Source organism: Trachemys scripta, chromosome 2, assembly GCF_013100865.1.
Source record: "Trachemys scripta elegans isolate TJP31775 chromosome 2, CAS_Tse_1.0, whole genome shotgun sequence".
Lineage (NCBI taxonomy): Eukaryota > Metazoa > Chordata > Testudines > Emydidae > Trachemys > Trachemys scripta.
In genome coordinates, this window is record NC_048299.1 from 265,194,784 (window position 1) to 265,212,717 (window position 17,934).

General features: G+C 44.0%; 2 protein-coding genes across 4 annotated transcripts in view; one reads left to right on the plus strand and one right to left on the minus strand.

Annotated features, from left to right (window-relative positions):
* Window positions 1-1,048: 1,048 nt before the first annotated feature.
* On the plus strand, window positions 1,049-5,211 carry LOC117873817 (elongation factor 1-alpha-like). The gene is made up of 7 exons (XM_034763622.1): window positions 1,049-1,718; window positions 1,876-2,055; window positions 2,379-2,675; window positions 3,064-3,214; window positions 3,538-3,794; window positions 4,178-4,412; window positions 4,893-5,211. Exons 1-7 carry the CDS (start codon window positions 1,557-1,559, stop codon window positions 5,009-5,011), a joined length of 1,401 nt encoding a protein of 466 aa, XP_034619513.1. The 5' UTR covers window positions 1,049-1,556; the 3' UTR covers window positions 5,012-5,211.
* Window positions 5,212-10,652: 5,441 nt separating this feature from the next.
* ASAP1 (ArfGAP with SH3 domain, ankyrin repeat and PH domain 1) overlaps window positions 10,653-17,934 on the minus strand; it is a 293,429-nt gene continuing 286,147 nt past the window's right edge. For all 3 annotated transcript variants that reach the window (XM_034763623.1, XM_034763624.1, XM_034763625.1), the window contains one exon: window positions 10,653-14,336. In XM_034763623.1, the coding sequence (XP_034619514.1) occupies window positions 14,262-14,336 (75 nt within the window). In that variant the 3' untranslated portion in view covers window positions 10,653-14,261. The remainder of the gene's footprint in view (window positions 14,337-17,934) is intronic.

Consider the following 17,934-nt stretch of genomic DNA (forward strand, 5'->3'; position numbering starts at 1 on the left):
AGGGTTATGAGCTCAATCCTTGAGGGGGCAACTTAAGGATCTAGACAAAAATCAGTACTTAGTCCTGCTAGTGAAGACAGGGGCCAGACTCTTTGGGGTCCCTTCCAGCTCTATGAAATAAGTATATCTCTATAATTTATGTTAGAGCTTTAACATTACAATAATGTTTCCAATTTAGTCTACTTCCCACATATGCTCTTTATTTCATATTGGACTTTCATTGTCTCCAGCTTGGAAAATGAAAATAGGGGAGTCTGTTGTTCTTTAGGCCCCAATTCTGCAATCAGTTCCATGCCAACAGACCCATATCCCCACACAAGGCCCACTGACACCGAAGGGTAAGAACAGGACCTTTGTTGTGTTCATCTTCTAGGTCTATGCATTAGCACACTGCATCTGTGATTGATGGCAAACACTGCAGAGGACTGCTGAAATCCAGTGACAAACCATCTTTATTAAAAGGGTAAAAATATCCCAGGAACTGGGGTCCACGATTATTTAAAAATGTAAATATTGGGCTGAAATTATGTCACCTTTTAATACCAGAAAGAACACATGGCAGTGCCTTAATATGGTTATAGCAAAGCGAATACTCTAGCAATACCCAAGGAGGAGTCTGACTTTCCATGAAATTCTAGCCTCCTCTGACTAAAAATCAACTACTGGCTGCCTATACAGACGACCAGTGGATTTTGGAAGACTCAATTTCTTTTACTTAATTATAATGATGACATCTATAGATGTCAGGAGGTCAGACTAGAGCAGGGGTAGGCAACCTATGGCACACGTGCCGAAGGTGGCACGCGAGCTGATTTTCAGTGGCACTCACACTGCCCGGGTCCTGGCCACCAGTCTGGGGGGCTCTTCATTTTAATTTAATTTTAAATGAAGCTTCTTAAACGTGTTAAAAACCTTATTTACTTTATTTACAACAATAGTTTAGTTATATATTATTGACTTATTGAAAGAGACCTTCTAAAAACGTTAAAATGTATTACTGGCACACGAAACCTTAACTCAGAGTGAATAAATGAAGACAGGGCACACCACTTCTGAAAGGTTGCCGACCCCTGACCTAGATAATCATGATGGTCCATGCCTTCAGGCCCTAAAGTCTCTGGGAGGACAGTAGGAAAAGCCAGTGATCATGGGGGAGGAAGACTAATATAACCTGGAAAAGTCCCCAGTGAAGTTGCCTGTGAGAAGAAGATCCAGTTATTCTCGTTGGGAACAAAGGCAGGGGCAGCTATTACCTGGGGCCAACTTGGCAGGATTTGAGCTGGTTTTCTCTTTTAAGTAACTTTCTACCTACATGCTCACTCCGGAGCACTGGCCCAACACGGGGACACGAGACTTGCGCCGTGGGGGGACGCTGCTCTCTGGGCAGAGACACCCGCACAACACAGGGCTTCAGAGGGGCCTGAGAGCCCAGCGGGGCCTGAAATGCGGCTGAGTCCGAGGGGAGGGCCTGGCCCAGCAGGTGCGGGCCCGCGCCCATCAGCGCGCCCTATAAAGGCGGAGCCGGCGGCAGAGGCGCCTCCAGCGATCCCGGCAGGATGGGGGAACCGGAGCCGGAGCCGGTTCGCAAGACCCACATGAACATCGTGATCATCGGCCATGTGGACTCGGGTAAATCCACCACCACCGGCCACCTCATCTACCAGTGCGGGGGGCTGGAGCCCCGGCTGCTGGAGAAGCTGGAGGCCGCGGCTAGCCAGGTACACTCGCCCCGTTCCGTCCCCACTGCGGGGTCGCCCTTCCCCGGGCGCCCAGCGCAGACAGCCCCTAGCGGCGCGGCTGCAGGCCCGGGGGCCGAGCCGTCCCCACGCGGGCCCGGCCCGGGCGCCCTGACCGCCGCGCCGCTCCGCCCCGCAGGTGGGGAAAGGCTCCTTCAAGTTCGCCTGGGTGCTGGACAAGCTGCAGGCGGAGCGGGAGCGGGGCATCACCATCGACATCGCGCTGTGGAAGTTCCACACGCGCCGCTTCTCCGTCACCATCATCGACGCGCCGGGCCACCGCGACTTCATCAAGAACATGCTGACCGGCACCTCCCAGGTAGCGGGGCCGGGCAGCCGGGGCCCCTCCCTCGCCCCGGGGGGCGGTTCGGCCGGTGCGGCGGAGCGGCCCCCATCCTGCCTCGGGCTGAGCTGGGGACGGTGTTACAGGGGCTGGGAGGTTGCAGCCCCGTGGGCGCAGGGAGCGGCCCCGGGCTGAGCTGGGGGCGGCATTACAGGGGGCTGGGTAGGTTGCAGCCCCGCCGGGCGCCCGGAGCGGCCCCGGGCTGAGCTGGGGGCGGTGTTACGGGGGGCTGGGTAGGTTGCAGCCCCGCCGGGCGCACGGAGCGGCCCCCATCCTCACACGGCCCCTCTCTGCCCCAGGCGGACGCCGCGGTGCTGATGGTCTCGGCCGCGCCCGGGGAGTTCGAGGCCGGCGTGTCCCGGCAGGGGCAGACCCGCGAGCACGCCCTGCTGGCCTATACCCTGGGCGTCAAGCAGCTGCTGCTCTGCGTCAACAAGATGGACCTGACCGAGCCGCCCTACAGCCAGCGGCGCTTCGAGGAGGTGGTGCGGGGCGTCAGCCTCTACCTGCGCAGGATCGGCTACAGCCCGGCCGCGGTGCCCTGCGTGCCGGTGTCCGGCTGGGCCGGCGAGAACATCACCCTGCCCAGCCCCAAGGTGGGGGATCCATCTGGGCATGGGGTGGGGGAGCCCAGGGCAGCTGCTGGTGGGCGGGACCCATGTGGAGCTCGGCTCCCTGGAGGGGCTGCTCCCTTCCAACAGAGCTCTGGGCCCTCTGCCATGCCCAGTGGGAGGGAAGGAGATGGGCTCTGCCTCCTGGGCCAAAGGTGCCACGCAGTTGGAGGTGTGGATGGCAAGGCGAAGTGCTGAGTGCTGCAGCCATGGTGGGAAGGGACAGGCCTACGGGCACCCTTTAGGGTGAGTCCAGGGGGAACAGCCCCTCCTGCTGAGGCGAACAGCCAGACCTTGAAATGCAGACTGGGGCTGGGACCCCTGTATCCAAAGGCTGCCAAGCATCTCCTTGGCTTCCGTCTACCCCCTGCAGATGCCGTGGTTCAAAGGTTGGAAGGTCAAACGGAAGGAAGGCTTTGGGAAGGGGCAGACACTCCTGGAAGCGCTAGATTCTCTCCTGCCTCCTGTGCGGCCCAGTAACAAACCCCTGAGGGTGCCTCTGCAGGATGTCTACAAGATCGGAGGTCAGTCCAGGCAGGAATGGGACCCTGGATATGATGATTTACAGTTGGGTTCTGTATGGTGGTCTCTGAGGTGATTGACTGGCCCTCTGGGGGCAGGGCCCAAATCCTACATAAAGCATACTGGGTGCTGGTCTCTTGGCTATTCTGGCCTTGGTTAGTGAAGGCTCAACTTCATGAAGGAAACACTTCTGAGGGGACTCTCCCTCCTCCATCATCCTCGCCAGGATACTCCACCCTCCCTCAAACTAACTGGTCTGCTTGCTGTGCTGGTTACGGACTTTCCACAGTCAGCTCTGACTGACTCTTCCCCTGTCTCCTCACAGGAATTGGCACTGTACCAGTGGGGAAGATAGAGACCGGCATCCTCAAGCAGGGCATGAACATCTCCTTTGCCCCTGCAAACCTCTCGGCAGAGGTCAGAACCATTGAAATGCACCATGAGCCACTGCAGGTGGCTTTTCCTGGTTACAATGTGGGCTTCAACATAAAGAACATTGCAGTCAAGAACCTGAGTCGAGGCCATGTAGCTGGCAACTCCAGGAGTGACCCCCCAGCAGCAGCAGCCCACTTCACTGCTCAGGTGCAGAGTCTTGCTTCTATGGGGCTTACATGGTTCATAGGATGTTGGCCCTTCATGTGTGCGCAGCAGGGAGGCCACAGTTCGAGGGGTGTGACCTCTGGTAGCACCACTGGGAGGTTTGGAATAGGGGGGTGTGTGTGTGGGGGTGGGGGGGGGGGGGGGTCAGTCAGACTGGACTCTGCAGAATACAGTAATTGCTACAGACATTCCTCCCCAATACTGGTGTCTGTTGGCTTAGGCCGCTTCTAGCAGTATCTGCTGCCCAATTTTGGGGGCACTTCTCTCCATAAATGTCTGGGCATTTAAAACTGCAATGAGAGGGTTGGGAAACTCCTAAAGCACAGATCCTTTGTTCCTGGAACAAACCCCTCCTTTGATCCTAGGTGATCATCCTGAATCACCCTGGCTTTATCAAGGCTGGCTACTCCCCAGTGGTAGACTGTCACACTGCTCATGTCACCTGCCAATTTGCTGAGCTCTTTGAGAAGATTGACCGTCGATCTGGGGAGAAGCTGGAGGACAATCCCTCCATGCTGAAGTCTGGAGACTCTGCTACTGTCAGGCTTGTACCTAAGAAGCCTCTGTGTGTGGAGAGGTTTTTTGACTATCCCCCTTTAGGCAAGTGTCTGAAGTCAAGTCACATGGGAGATACCAAGGAGCTCTACTTATTTGCTGCTAATCACATACATGAGATGTGATGAGTCACCTTAGCTAAACCCTAGAAGCTTCCATTTCCATTATCTGTTTATCATGGTCTGGTGTATTTTGATGGACTAGGCAGGGAAGTAGAAGCTGACTAAACTGTAGACTTCAGCTAAGCAACCTAAATAAACAGACTGTTACTGCACTAAAGGTAGCCTAGCAGTCTGAACTGCTTGAATTGTAACACTTGAGTCCAGTCATGGACCAGGTCCCCATCGGGTTAACACTGTACAAACACAGAACGAAGATGGTCCCTGCCCTAAAGAGCTTAAACCTAATTATAAGATGACAGATGGGGGTAGGGGGCTGGGGGAAGTACCAAGTGACTGCATGAATATAAGCAGTAGTGCCGCCACCTTAGTTTGAAAGGCAACTAAAATATTAACTTCATTTCAGGTCGCTTTGCAGCTCGGGACTTGAAGCAGACTGTTGCAGTTGGAGTCATCAAATCTGTGGAAAAGAAGCCTGCGGGTGTCACTAGAAAACAGGCGCAGAAAGCGCTGCTTATTAAGTGAAATGGGTTGTTTTTTGTTTAAAGCCAATTTAATTGAAAGATACCTTTAATGTAATAAGGTTAATTTGAGATGGACATTTGTTTTGCTTAACTCTGAATTGGGATGATTGTTTTATGGTTGGTTCAGAGCCAGCAACATTATTTGAACATTAAAAGCCTCTTCATCTCAGAGGCCTGCATCTAGTTTAATAAAGAGATAATTTGAGACACACAGCTTGGTGCCTCCTTCCTTATTTTAAGCTTCTAGAAAAATGTCTCCACTCTCCAGCTGTGGAGACCACAAAGGCAATCTGAACAGGTCTTCAGGACCACTTCAAACTACCACTTGCATCTATGTAAGTAGGCTTGACGGGTGGCCACAGCTTCAGGAGTCTCAACTACTTTAGAACACTCGGCAAGCCAGTATGAACCTCAGGGACCTTCTATGTAAAGGGCTCTCCACTCAAGAAGCAAGCTTGCATCTACTTGTGGGGGAAGCAGTAGCAAGAACTAGGATGTGATTCTAGAGGTTAGTGCTTCCATGAACAGCCATGTAAACTTTCACTAGATGAAAAGGAAGGTAGGATTAGATTTAAACTAGGGCTGTCAGGTGATTTAAAAAAAATTGATCGCACTCTTAAACAATAGAATACCATTTATTAAATATTTTGGATTTTATAAAGTTTCAAATGTATTGATCTCAATTACAACACAATACAAAGTGTACAGTGCTCACTTCATAATTTAATTACAAATACTTGCACTGTAAGAAACAAGATATAGTATTTTTCAATTTACCTAATACAAGTACTGTAGTGCAATCTCTTTATCATGAAAGTTGAACTTGCAAATGTAGAATTATGTACAAAAAAGTAACTTATTTTTGAATGCAATGTGAAACTTTAGAACCTATGCGTCCACTCAGTCCTAATTCAACCAATGGCTCTGACAAACAAATTTGTTTACAATTTGCAGGAGATAATGCTGCCCACGTCTTGTTTACAACGTCACCTGAAAGTGAGAACAGATGTTACCATGGCATTGTTGTAGCCAGCATCACAAGATATTTACATACCAGATGTGCTAACAAGTAGCATGTCCCTTCATGCTTCAACTACCATTCCAGAAGACATGGTCATGCTGATGATGGGTTCTGCTCAATAACAATCGAAAGCAGAGCAGAACCCGTCATGATGATTATTTATTTTGTGGTGCGGGGTTTGTAGTTTCCGCATGGAGTGTTGCTCCTTTAAGACCTCTGAAAGCATGTGCCACACCTTGTCCCTCTCAGATTTTGGAAGCACTTCAGATTCTTAAACCATGGGAAACCTGTCCTTTGGAATAGTGGCTGAAGCATGAATGGCATACAAATATTTAGCATATCTGGCAACACCAGCTACAAAAGCGCCATGAAAATGCCTGTTCTCACTTTCAGGTGATGTAAATAAGAAGCAGTCAGCAGTATCTCCCGTAAATGTAAACAAACTTGTTTGTCTTAACAATTGGCTGAACAAGAAGTAGGACTGAGTGGACTTGTAGGTGCTAAAGTTTTAGTGTTTTGTTTTAGAGTGCAGTTATGGAACAAATCTACATCTGTAAGTTGCATTTTCAGGATGAAGAGATTGCAAGTGAGTATTTGTAAGAAGTGAATTGAAGAAAATCATTTTTTGCAGTACAAATATTTGTAATAAATATAAGGTGAGCACTGTACACTTTCTATTCTGTGTTGTAATAGAAATCAATATTTGAAAATGTAGAAACATCCAACATTTCAATTGGTATTCTATTTAATTACTAGTCCTAGTTTAAACATAACTAGGGCAATTTTAAGAGTCTCAATTAAGAGTACTGTCCAGGAAGGAGTACAGCAGAAAGGGATCTAGGGGTTATAGTGGACCACAAGCTAAATATGAGTCAGTGTGATGCTGTTGCAAAAAAAAGCAAACATGATTCTGGGATGTATTAACAGCTGTGTTGTGAGCAAGATACAAGAAGTCATTCTTCTGCGCTGGTTAGGCCTCAGCTGGAGTATTGTGTCCAGTTCTGGGCACCGCATTTCAAGAAAGATGTGGAGAAATTGGAAAGGGTCCAGAGAAGAGCAACAAGAATGATTAAAGGTCTTGAGAACATGACCTGTGAAGGAAGGCTGAAAGAATTGGGTTTGTTTAGTTTGGAAAAGAGAAGACTGAGAGGGGACATGATAGCAGTTTTCAGGTATCTAAAAGGGTGTCATGAGGAGGAGGGAGAAAACTTGTTCACCTTAGCCTCTAAGGATAGAACAAGAAGCAATGGCCCTAAACTGCAGCAAGGGAGGTTTAGGTTGGACATTAGGAAAAAGTTCCTAACTATCAGGGTGGCTAAACACTGGAATAAATTGCCTAGGGAGATGGGGAATCGCCATCTCTGGAGATATTTAAGAGTAGGTTAGATAAATGTCTATCAGGGATGGTCTAGACAGTATTTGGTCCTGCCATGCAGGCAGGGGACTGGACTCAATGACCTCTCGAGGTCTCTTCCAGTCCTAGAATCTATGAATTGACTTTTTTCCCCCTACTGTATCCTTTAGGGTTCTCTTTCAAAAGTCTTCCTTAATTTTAGTCTTGAAGAGGCCAAACTCTTACTCCTGGCCCCCCATTGTGTCAAATGCCAGAGAAACTGAACCAGCCTAACAATGTATTATTGTACTTTCACAAGCAACACTTTGTTTAGTATCCCTTCTAATCACTGATATTTTTTATCTAAAGTCCAGCCTATGGTTCTCACTAATGGGTGTAATATGGCTTAGATCAGAGGTTCCCAAAGTGTGAGGCATGCCCCCTAGGGGGGACATGGAGGAGCATCTGGGGCTGGTGTGGAATGGCAGAGCCCTCCCCTCACCCCCTTTGGGGGCTGGCCTGGAAACACCACCCAGACTCTCCCCAACTCCTGGCCCAGTCCCCAATCTTGGCATGGGTCCATTCCTGGCTAGGGGTGGACCCACACCTGGCTGCCAGCCCCCACTGCAGCCCTGGCTCCTGGCCCCAGAGCTGGTCCCCTTACCCATCTGCATCCACCCACAGCTGGTTCCTGGCCCTGGAGCAGGGGCAGGGCATGACCCTCAAGTTTGGGCCTGCTGGCTTAGGTGTTCTTGGAATAAACTTAACACAAGATATTGTGCATAAGTCTAGCATCTTCAGTTTTACCTGTGATCTAGTACAGTTAATCTTTCACAGTGGTTAACCTAAGATAACAATCTCCAATTTATGCACCTTTGGTACAAGCCTACTTGATAAAGATAGGCACATGTGGCTAGACTAATCCTCCACTCTTGGCTAGGAAGCTATAGCCGGGATTGTTGCCTAGTCTTGCAAGGGGGCTTTTCTGATGTGGCAGGAGAATAGTTAAGGTTGTGTAGGTGCTGATCTGATAAGAAATGGAATCTTCTAAACTGTCTACAAATGCAGACCAGTTTAAAATGCTTGCAGTCAAACTTTACTGATGAGCCTAAGTGAAAGAGTGGTTCTGGTCAATTTGTAGTTTCTAGACCAGCTGCCATTTGTCCTGTAATCATGTACGTTAAACCAGTTGTGCATTAGTACTAAGCTAATTTCTTGTTTGACAGGTGCAAGGAAGTAATATTACACTAACAGCTGTTTACAAAGTGTTAATGTTTAGCTTCAGTATCTCAACTTAAAGTCACCACCAAAGTCCACTGGTGCAAGTTCCCACTAACTCTGTGCTTATCACACATACTCTAGAAACAGAAGCTTGAACTAGCCAACACTTAAGCTTTAAGCCTATAGTTGTGCAATATTAGCAACTTCTACAGTATCCTGAACCTGCAGCATCTAATGGACCTTACATTCTAACAAGGGCCAAGCAGTCTCAGGGGCTCTCCAGTGTTTTGCAGTATAGCAATGTTGGTGTATTTTAAGTAGACTTACATGTCACAAATTAGTGTCCAAGTAGTCAGTGAATTTTTAGTTAGGGCTTAGATAGATCTATCCACTAATTAACAGTATTCGTGTTTCCTGAAGTTGAAGAATGATTAGTGCTCACTGTGCACACGCAGAGCACGTGTCTTTAAACAGTTGAGGGCTTTCCCGCGACTACACTCCATGGCCATACTTACTTTCTTCTTGTTCTAACTAGGCCATTTGAAAAGTAGCATATGACGGACTACTTTGGGGGAGGTGGCTTGAAGGATTTATTTTCTTACTGAACAACCTCCAATATTGAATTGCAAACTTTTAACCCTTTATCTTTCAGTAGGTAATCTGTACAATAGGCTTTAAGTGAATACAGTAAATATTAAGGATTAGATTTAGTCTATATTTACAGCAGGCTTACTGCTCAGCATCTGAACCTAATCACTGATTGCTACTGATCAGCCAATCATGGTTCAGCTTAAAGCTTCCATTCTCTTTGCTGGTGTTGAATAGGGTAAGCAGATCATAGAAATCTGAACAGCAGCCTGAGGAATTTCAGTGAAAAAATATTAGCTCTCTTGTGCAAGGAGAGGGCAGGCCTATTTCAAAAATTGAGCTCTAAGCAAGAAAGTGCCTGTACTTTTTTGCTGCAAGAGGATTCAAAGACCCTCTGCACCATCTGTCAAAAATTGTCTGTTCTTGCATTGGAAATGTCATGGTGGGCATACCCTGTTTTGTTTTGGCCAAGGTATGGGAGGGATAACAGAATTATGACTGTTTAAAATTTTGTTAAAATACTTACTGAACTCAAGAGCCCAAACTATTAGGGAGCACAAGTCATCATGAAAGAGTCAAACACTGCTTTCCTTTGAGTTAAAGGATGAGAGAATGTCAACCCCACTCTGTGAACAGGTCAGGGAAGTAGCAATTCAAGGCTATTAAAAGGAAAGGTCTTATATAGGCTAATCAGTAAGACCAAGTGTCTAGCACAGTGCAAAGATATTGTACATTTATATGGATAACAAGTGTCCAGAGTTATAGTAAATATTGAACAAAAATTTTGCAAGAGATGCATCCTCATCCTGCCAGGTGTAGTCTCTCTCATTATTGAGGGTTAGAAGGGAATTTTTTCCTATGAGCAGGTTATCCCATAATTACTTACTGCAGAGGCTCTTGCATCTTTCTCTGAAGTAACGAGTTACTGGCCACTATTAGGATAATTGGAGCACAGGAATTACCATACAGCCTCAACCCAATTTACCTAACAACAAAATAGAAATTTGATATCTCAGGCTGGGGGGAAAAAAGCAGAAAAAAAATTCTTTTGTATAGATGGAAGAAAAGTGCTTTTTTCCCCTTTGTAAGTCACCTTTACTGTAGATTCATAACCAATTGCTTCCCTTTGAATCCTAGCAAGCCCTCCATCCCCCTGCCCAAACCTCTCTAATATCACTGAAGTACTGTTTAACGGGAACCTTTCCCAGGGCATTACAAATCTAAAGGGAGAGAGGAAATAGATACTACACCAGAAGTTCCATAGTAGTTGGGTTTCCCTGTTAAAATAATCAGCTATGAAATAGTTAAAAATAATTTAAATGACTGCTGGGCTCCAGATATCAATGTGACCCAGTATCTCTGAAAGAGCTATGAACTTTCAGTCTATCTGCAGCCACAGAAAGATGGCACTCTATTAGGGCACGTTTTGAATTTTTTCTTCACAATCAGAAGGGCTAGTCATTTTTTTAAAATATTAACACTTTATTCTGCAGAAGCTGATGGGGCCATCAGAGAAGCTTAATTCCACCCATGAAATAATGAGTGTATTTTGATACTAGCACATGGTAGCTAAAAGTTTTAGGATAAAACTAAGTGCATTCATATTTAACAAATAGGTTACACATATACATGTATTATCAACTTAAAGAATACTTATATTGATAATTCAGCTCTCTACTCAATAGCTTAAAACGAGTTCTCTCTCAAAAGCCACCTACGTGAGATGTAGACTTTCCTCCTACAGGAGATTCCAACTGACAAAAGGGCCTTGTTCAGATGTCTGGGATCAACTGAATACATTTATTTCAAAGCAATTTTAAATATTAAAAAAGTAGAAATTAACACATACAGTACTCAAAAACTGTCACATTTAAATACATGTGAATAGACAAGTGTACTGATGTTTGATCTTAACATTCAAATGAGAAGTCAAAATTTTAACTACTGGCACTACCAAATCTGGTTTCTATACAACATGTTGATGTACTATGTAATAAAAAAATAAATAGCAATTGCTGTTCAACAGTAAAATAAGACATCATTTGCAGAACATCCCCATCCCAGGGAAAAAAAACTAATTATTAGCTATTTGTCTATAAAGATCTAAACTTTCCAAATACTATTTCATGTACAAAATTGCAGATAGTGGCTCATTGAGTTTAAATATAATATTGTACTTAAACTCAATCAATATAACACACAATGTATTTTTAGATTTCCTATGACCCACAATAAGCCAGGACAAACAGAACTCTTGTTCCTGATGGAACTAATCTCATTTTAACAATGCCTATGTATACTACTGCAAAGAGTGTACAAAAGAATAGACATTTGCTTCTACATCATTTTACATGTCTAGGTTTTCCTTATATGGTTAGCTTTTACCAGATTATTTTGAGATCACTTAAAAATACACTTGACCACAAAAGTGAATAGTTTTTCTTTCTTTAATGCAACTTAAAACATTGTATAATGGATAAAATGGAATGCTAAATAAACTCAAGTCCTGACTGCCTTCCATAAAAAAACAGTACAAGTCTGAAATACTGAAACTGATAACACTGTGGATTAGATGTGAGCAGGCTCACTCACCGGTGTATTTGCTTTTGAATACACTTTTGTCATGACACTGATAAAGCAATAGTTTAAAAGCCACTTTCCAGTAACAGTTGATAAATATTTTGGAATATTTTTTCATGCAAGGTTTATTTGATATTTAAAGTTTTCATAACCATATAAATAGAATTAAATATTCACTGACTACAGCCTTGTAAAACCTGCACTAAAAATGAAAACTTTCAGAAGGTTTTTTTGAGTTGTGCTTTTATGAAATGAAAAATCGTCCCATGTAGCCAAGACTGTCTGCCGTAAAATATTAGTAATATGTACTGTTGCCAAAGTAACATTTTAAGCAATATAATACCAGTTCTACATATGAAAATCATAGAACCTGATCAATACAGTTATCTGATCACAGACAATAACAATTTCATTGTGTTCCAAAATTAAAAATGATATAGAAAATGAAGTAAATTAAGGTTTTTAATAGTACATTAAATGTTGTGATTAGAAAAAAAGGAGACTAAGTGAATTAACTGCAAGGAATGTGTTTTTCACTAATGCAATTTTGTAACAACTCTGACGCTACCAGAAGTCAAATGCATCCTTCCAAAGACTTATTAGAAATTAATTTTATGGTAATGTGTTTGTTGGCTGGTGCTTGGAGTTAAGACTATGAAATACAAAGATAGTTTAATGAAGACAGTTAATATACAACTTGATACTAGTGATTCGTTTCTATAATTAATAGCCTGACAAACTGCATGAAAGGTTAACCTTTCACTCTGATTTTCTAAACAATTTTTTATACTGTAATAGTTTAAATTTATCCAGACAATAACATTGAGGAAATTTTACACTCGTTAATTATAACCTTCAGCAAAGCAGAAGACATATTTTTTAAATAAGTGATTTTCAAAGGGAGCCAATTAGCTATAAATAAATACTGTTGCAAGCTCACATTTCAATCTGAATAGTTATCAAATTAAAATGTTCTTTTGTTTCAACTTAGCTATGTGACTACAGTACTATTCCTGTACAAAGACAGGTTTCAAGTAAGATTCTAAATCAGTGGTTCTCAACCTGCAGGCGGCCCAATTAGCACACAGCTGCGGCCCAGCTGTGTGCTAAAGGACGCCGGGCCGTGCAGCTGGGTCTGGGTTCCCGGCTGCCTGGCCGCTCAGCGTGGCGGAGTCCGGGCTGCCTGGCCTGGGCGGGGTCGACATCACTGGCTAGTCCTGTGTGGCAGGAGTCCGGGGCTGCTGACCGGCCCCGTACAGTCTGGGGTCCAGGGCTGCCGACCGGCCCCACGGAATCCGGGGCTGCCGGCTGGCCCCGCAGAGTTCTGGATCCGGAGCTGCTGCCCGGCCCTGCAGACTCCAGGGCTACAGGCTGACCCCATGAGGTCTGGGATCCGGGGGCTACCCCACGGGTTTGGGGTCCAGGCTGTTGCCTGTCTGCCCAGGCATCCGGCCGCGCACTGCCCGGCTCTGCACAGCAGGGTGTGGGGTCCCTGCCACCTGCCCCCCTGCCCAGGACTCCACTCCTGGCCCCACTCTGTGGAAGGGTCTCTGGGCGGGAGGCAGTGGGTCTGGGGGGAGGGGGGCTGCTGTGGTTCTCAACCTGCGGCCCAGGTAACACATTTTGGGCCACATATGCAGCCCACAATGATAAACAGGTTGAGAACCACTGTTTTAAATGCATGCATAATATAAACAGTGTAATATTTTCTAGAAGTCCTTGGTTACTAAAATATCAGTGAAAAACCTTCAGCAAATTTCACATACATATAAGGAAAGACAGTATGACTAATTTTTCTCAGAATAAATTTTCAGATGGAAGTAATTTGTAACTGTCTTAAAGTGAGGTAATATCACAGGGAAACTGCAATCAGAGTTTGGCATAGGTCCACACAATATAAACATGAAATGCTGTATGCACACCATAAAATGCTACTGCTTTTCTGTAAAGTCAGTGAATATTTCTTTTGCTTTCAAACTTACATTTAACTGAACACTTTCTTTAATAAATACCAAAGTGGGCTTCATAGCTGTAAACTGTGTACGCTTAATTGTAGGTTGGTTTTTAAGTGGGCCAAAACCATTCACTTTGAAAACAGAATCTTAACTCTGCTAATTATATAATTGAGAATACTGAGTTATTAGGAACAGTAATTTCTACAAAGTTACATGGTCGATGGAAACCTATGTTTGGAAAGCTGGCAGTTGATACACATTTTTAACAGCATAGACAGAGATGTAAGTGCTAGATGCCAAGGATGGCTTCAGCAAACCCAATAAGGCATGCCAGGTTCCAAGGCTACCATAATACTGGCAAAGGCAGAATAACACAGTATATTTACAATACATATAATTCACCTCATGAGGTGAACCTTAAATGAATTCTTATTTTGTAACAGCAGCGATATATACAATTGTGCACAGGATTACAGGGAGGCAGCAGCCGTTAGCTTTGGCTAAAAAGCCTGTCTTGCATGAAGGATGTGCAATGCTCAAGTTTTGAATTTTATTAATCTGACAAAATGTGCACAAAGGACACCGGGAAGACTCCTTTCCTCTCTGGCTGTCCTTCGACATGGCCAATCTGCAACAAAGGAGAAAAACATTGTGGGTTTCTCACGTACTCCATATAACAAAACACTGTTCCTTGTGCATATCAGTACAAGTCTGGTGATGGTTCTTGGACATTTCACAGCATGCCACCTAAACCCTTGCCAAAGAAGCTACATTTTGATGTATGTTACTCTTCAATATCTCCCACTGTCAAAAACAGAGTTTTATTTGGATTAATATAATCCTCTCTCTACCTTGATTACAACAATATTTGGATATGTAAAGAGATCAATAACCACCACCAAACATTGTTGTAACTGGGATAAATAGGGGGACAAGTTAAATGAACTAGAACAAAAGGATCACAGTTGGAATGGGACATCTGGAAGAGTCACATATTCCACTGAACCAAACACAAAGAGGAGAGGTTCTCTTGGCTGTCAGATTAACCTATAGTTATACTGTATCTTGTAAGAGAACTGAATTAATGCTACAAACTCACTCCAGAATGAGGAATCTTGGGACTATCCTACCCTAGGAAGCTGACTGTGGATGAGAAGAGCAAAAGAGAAATCTACAAGTTTGCTAAAAATGGGAAGTTACCTGGAATAATTCTATAGAGGTGAGTAGAAGAAATCCTAGCAAAGCATTACATACCGAACATGGAAGAGGAGCAGGTAATAAAGGCCCCACCCCACAAGCAAATTGGAGCATCAATGATGTCTGTCACTCATGTTTACAAAAGGATCGATCCAACAAATTTCAATAACTTGGAAATAAGGGGAACAACCATACCACACACACCAAATTTGTACTGGAAACAGTTTGCAAGCAATCCATAGCATAATATACATTCATAAAGAGGTATCCAAGCAGTTTCAAATCATGAATAAGTCGTCATCTTGTGTGTGGACATTTCACAAACTGGAGAAAAGCTAAATAATTTTTCCACTACACACAGTCTGCCCAACTCTAGTTAACAGTATCAGAACAGCATGCCTGGGTTTATCATGCAGTCAGTGCTTTTCTAGCTCTTAATGCTTCTTTCTAGATTGAAGATTTACCTTCTGGTTCACTGTTTTCAGAATAGTAATATGCCTCTCACTGCTCTATAGGTTACCAAAATGGAGAGGGGCAATAGGTGAGCCTATTGTTACCCCCTATGGAGCCCAGAGTTTGAAGCAAATGGCCCAACAGCCCTCATCCCCCAATCCCAGAAGCACCAGGTGATTCAGAGTCCTCCTTGGAATTTCCCAGGGGAATGGCCTTTTAAGAAGGTTCCAGCATCCTTCATGAAGGAGAGACTCAGCAACCACTGCCAACAGTGTCAAAAGACGGGGCAGGGGGACAAGCAGAGGCTACCTCTCTCCAATGGTGCTAAGACTTTGGGGGCACATGGCCCCAGCAAAAGCCTTCTCTTTCCCAGCAGTACAAAGTGATGATTCGTTCACAGCCTTGGGAGCCCTGATGAGGTCCACAATTCTGGAGTTTGTCAGTTGTTTTGGGGTCTTGCTAGATTGACTTGGGTGTGTGTGGAGGGATAACTGAGTAAGGAGTCAGGTAATGGGCAGGCCTCAGTGTAACCTTCCCAGCCTCAAATTGTAGTTAGCACACCTTAAACTCCATAAATCATCAGCATACTTTCTGCCTTTTGTATCTGACATCTACAGGACTCATCCCTGTCCTCTGAAGAGCAGTAGAAAATGGGACCCTGATTCTAATTGTGGCCTTTGAGTGCTGCTGTAATAACACCACTGCCACAATATCTGAGTTCCTGCAAGCCATTTCCGCACTCTGAAGATAGGCAAAATCAAGAGTTATCAAGTTTACAAACGGAATGGTCCAGAAAAGCCATAATACATTCAGAAAAAAATTAGTGCTCCCATGTCATTAGACAAATTAGGTAAAGTATCTCTGCTAGAGATTTTAATTGCCTAAGGCACAGTCCTGCATTATTAGGGAGATGGAATAGATGACATAATAGGTCTTTTCAGTATCTAACTTCTAAGACGTGTCAATTTCTTCTTGGTTCACCTTGTCATACCTACATATGGACTCCAGAATATACAGGGCTCAATTAAAAATAAAAAAGACACTGTTCAGTGTTTTTTTGACAAAAATAGGTATTTTTGTTTGCAAAAGATGCATTGACATACATAGATGCAAGTGTCACACTGGGAAATTGCAATTGTGCATGCAGCTGCATCTTTTGCAAACAAAATCTTAGGTACACATTTCTGAAAATTAGGCATTATTTTAGCACTATCCATTGTTTTTAGCTTTCTACAATCCAAAAGCTAAATACATTGATGAAAGAGAATGAATGGCAACCTTAACTCCAAATTTCCTTTTGTCAGTCTTCACTTTTAAATAATGCATATGAAATGTAATTTCTTTTTTTTTAAAGAATATATAAATAAATTAAAGCAGATAAAAGAAATGTTTCCACATATACTGTAAGTGAATACTCGATGTTGGAATCACGAAGAGAAAAGAGCCATTAAACTGTTAGTTTGGCTTTGAATCAAAGACACATAAGTGATTAATACATTAGAAATCTGCAAGATGGATGGCCCATGACATATAAGATCCTCTTGTTTTTCAGTGTGAATGGAATTGTTACTACTGACATTCACGGGACATACAACATATCTATCCATTTATCAGTGATTCATTGTCAATACAAATTAATGAGGCACATCTATTGGCCTAATTATAACTGTGTGTCCAGACAGACAGACAATATAATGGACAAGTTCGATAAATTCCATTTTCAAGATCTGAAATTTCAGGATTATGTGGACATCCAGCAGACCATTTTCTGAGATTTCACAACTGTTTACTGATCTTTATTTTGACTGTATGTAATTATACACAGATTGGGAGAACAGCCATATGTAGCAGTGCAGATATCTGCATTAGCACTGTAAGAGAACCTCTGTTTCCCTTCCCCGCTGTTTCCTCACTGTGAGGAAAAGAAACTAAAAAAAGCAAAATGTTTTAGCACCTTTCATCTGGGTACCAGCCCTTTAATATTTTGTTCTGAGTCTGAATTCTGACAGGAAATCCTGAGTGTGGTAATCAGCGAGAAGAAACACTGCGTCTGGCCCAGACCCGAGACATTATGGACAGCACTGCAGCTGGACTGGTGCACTAACACCTGCTGGGACAGTGCAGCAGTCGGAATTGCATTTTTATTGGTAAAATTTGTCTCATTTCCCTTCCTTACAGCTGCAGCCTCGGGAAGCAGGATTCACTAGGGCTTGGGAGGAAGCTAGCAGAGGATGAAAGAAGGATTGGGCCTCCGTCTAGGTTTGAGAAACCGTGAGGTTAGCAACAGATTGAAGATTGGATCAGGTCCAGGAACAGAGAAGCAGGGGAGAGGGATCCCGGAGGAAGACAGAGGGTAAGACAAGGGTAAACTGCAGAGTAAGGACAAAATTGATCAATTGCATGTAATTTTGGAGGGGAAACCAACAGTGCATGGGATTAATTACAACAATCATATTCACAGCAACTATTGTAACTAGCTTAATGTTGCTGGTGAATTCAGACAAGAACCACATTTTATCATTTATCAACAAAGATACACACAGTGTTTAAATGGAATGATTTGCAGGGGTCAAGAG

Bases quoted from the DNA above. Each gene is read 5' to 3' on its own strand.
- LOC117873817 (XM_034763622.1), top strand. From the start codon at position 1,557: ATGGGGGAACCGGAGCCGGAGCCGGTTCGCAAGACCCACATGAACATC. The intron at 2,676-3,063 runs GTGGGGGATCCA...TACCCCCTGCAG, and splicing joins TCACCCTGCCCAGCCCCAAG to ATGCCGTGGTTCAAAGGTTG. The intron at 3,215-3,537 runs GTCAGTCCAGGC...GTCTCCTCACAG, and splicing joins GGATGTCTACAAGATCGGAG to GAATTGGCACTGTACCAGTG.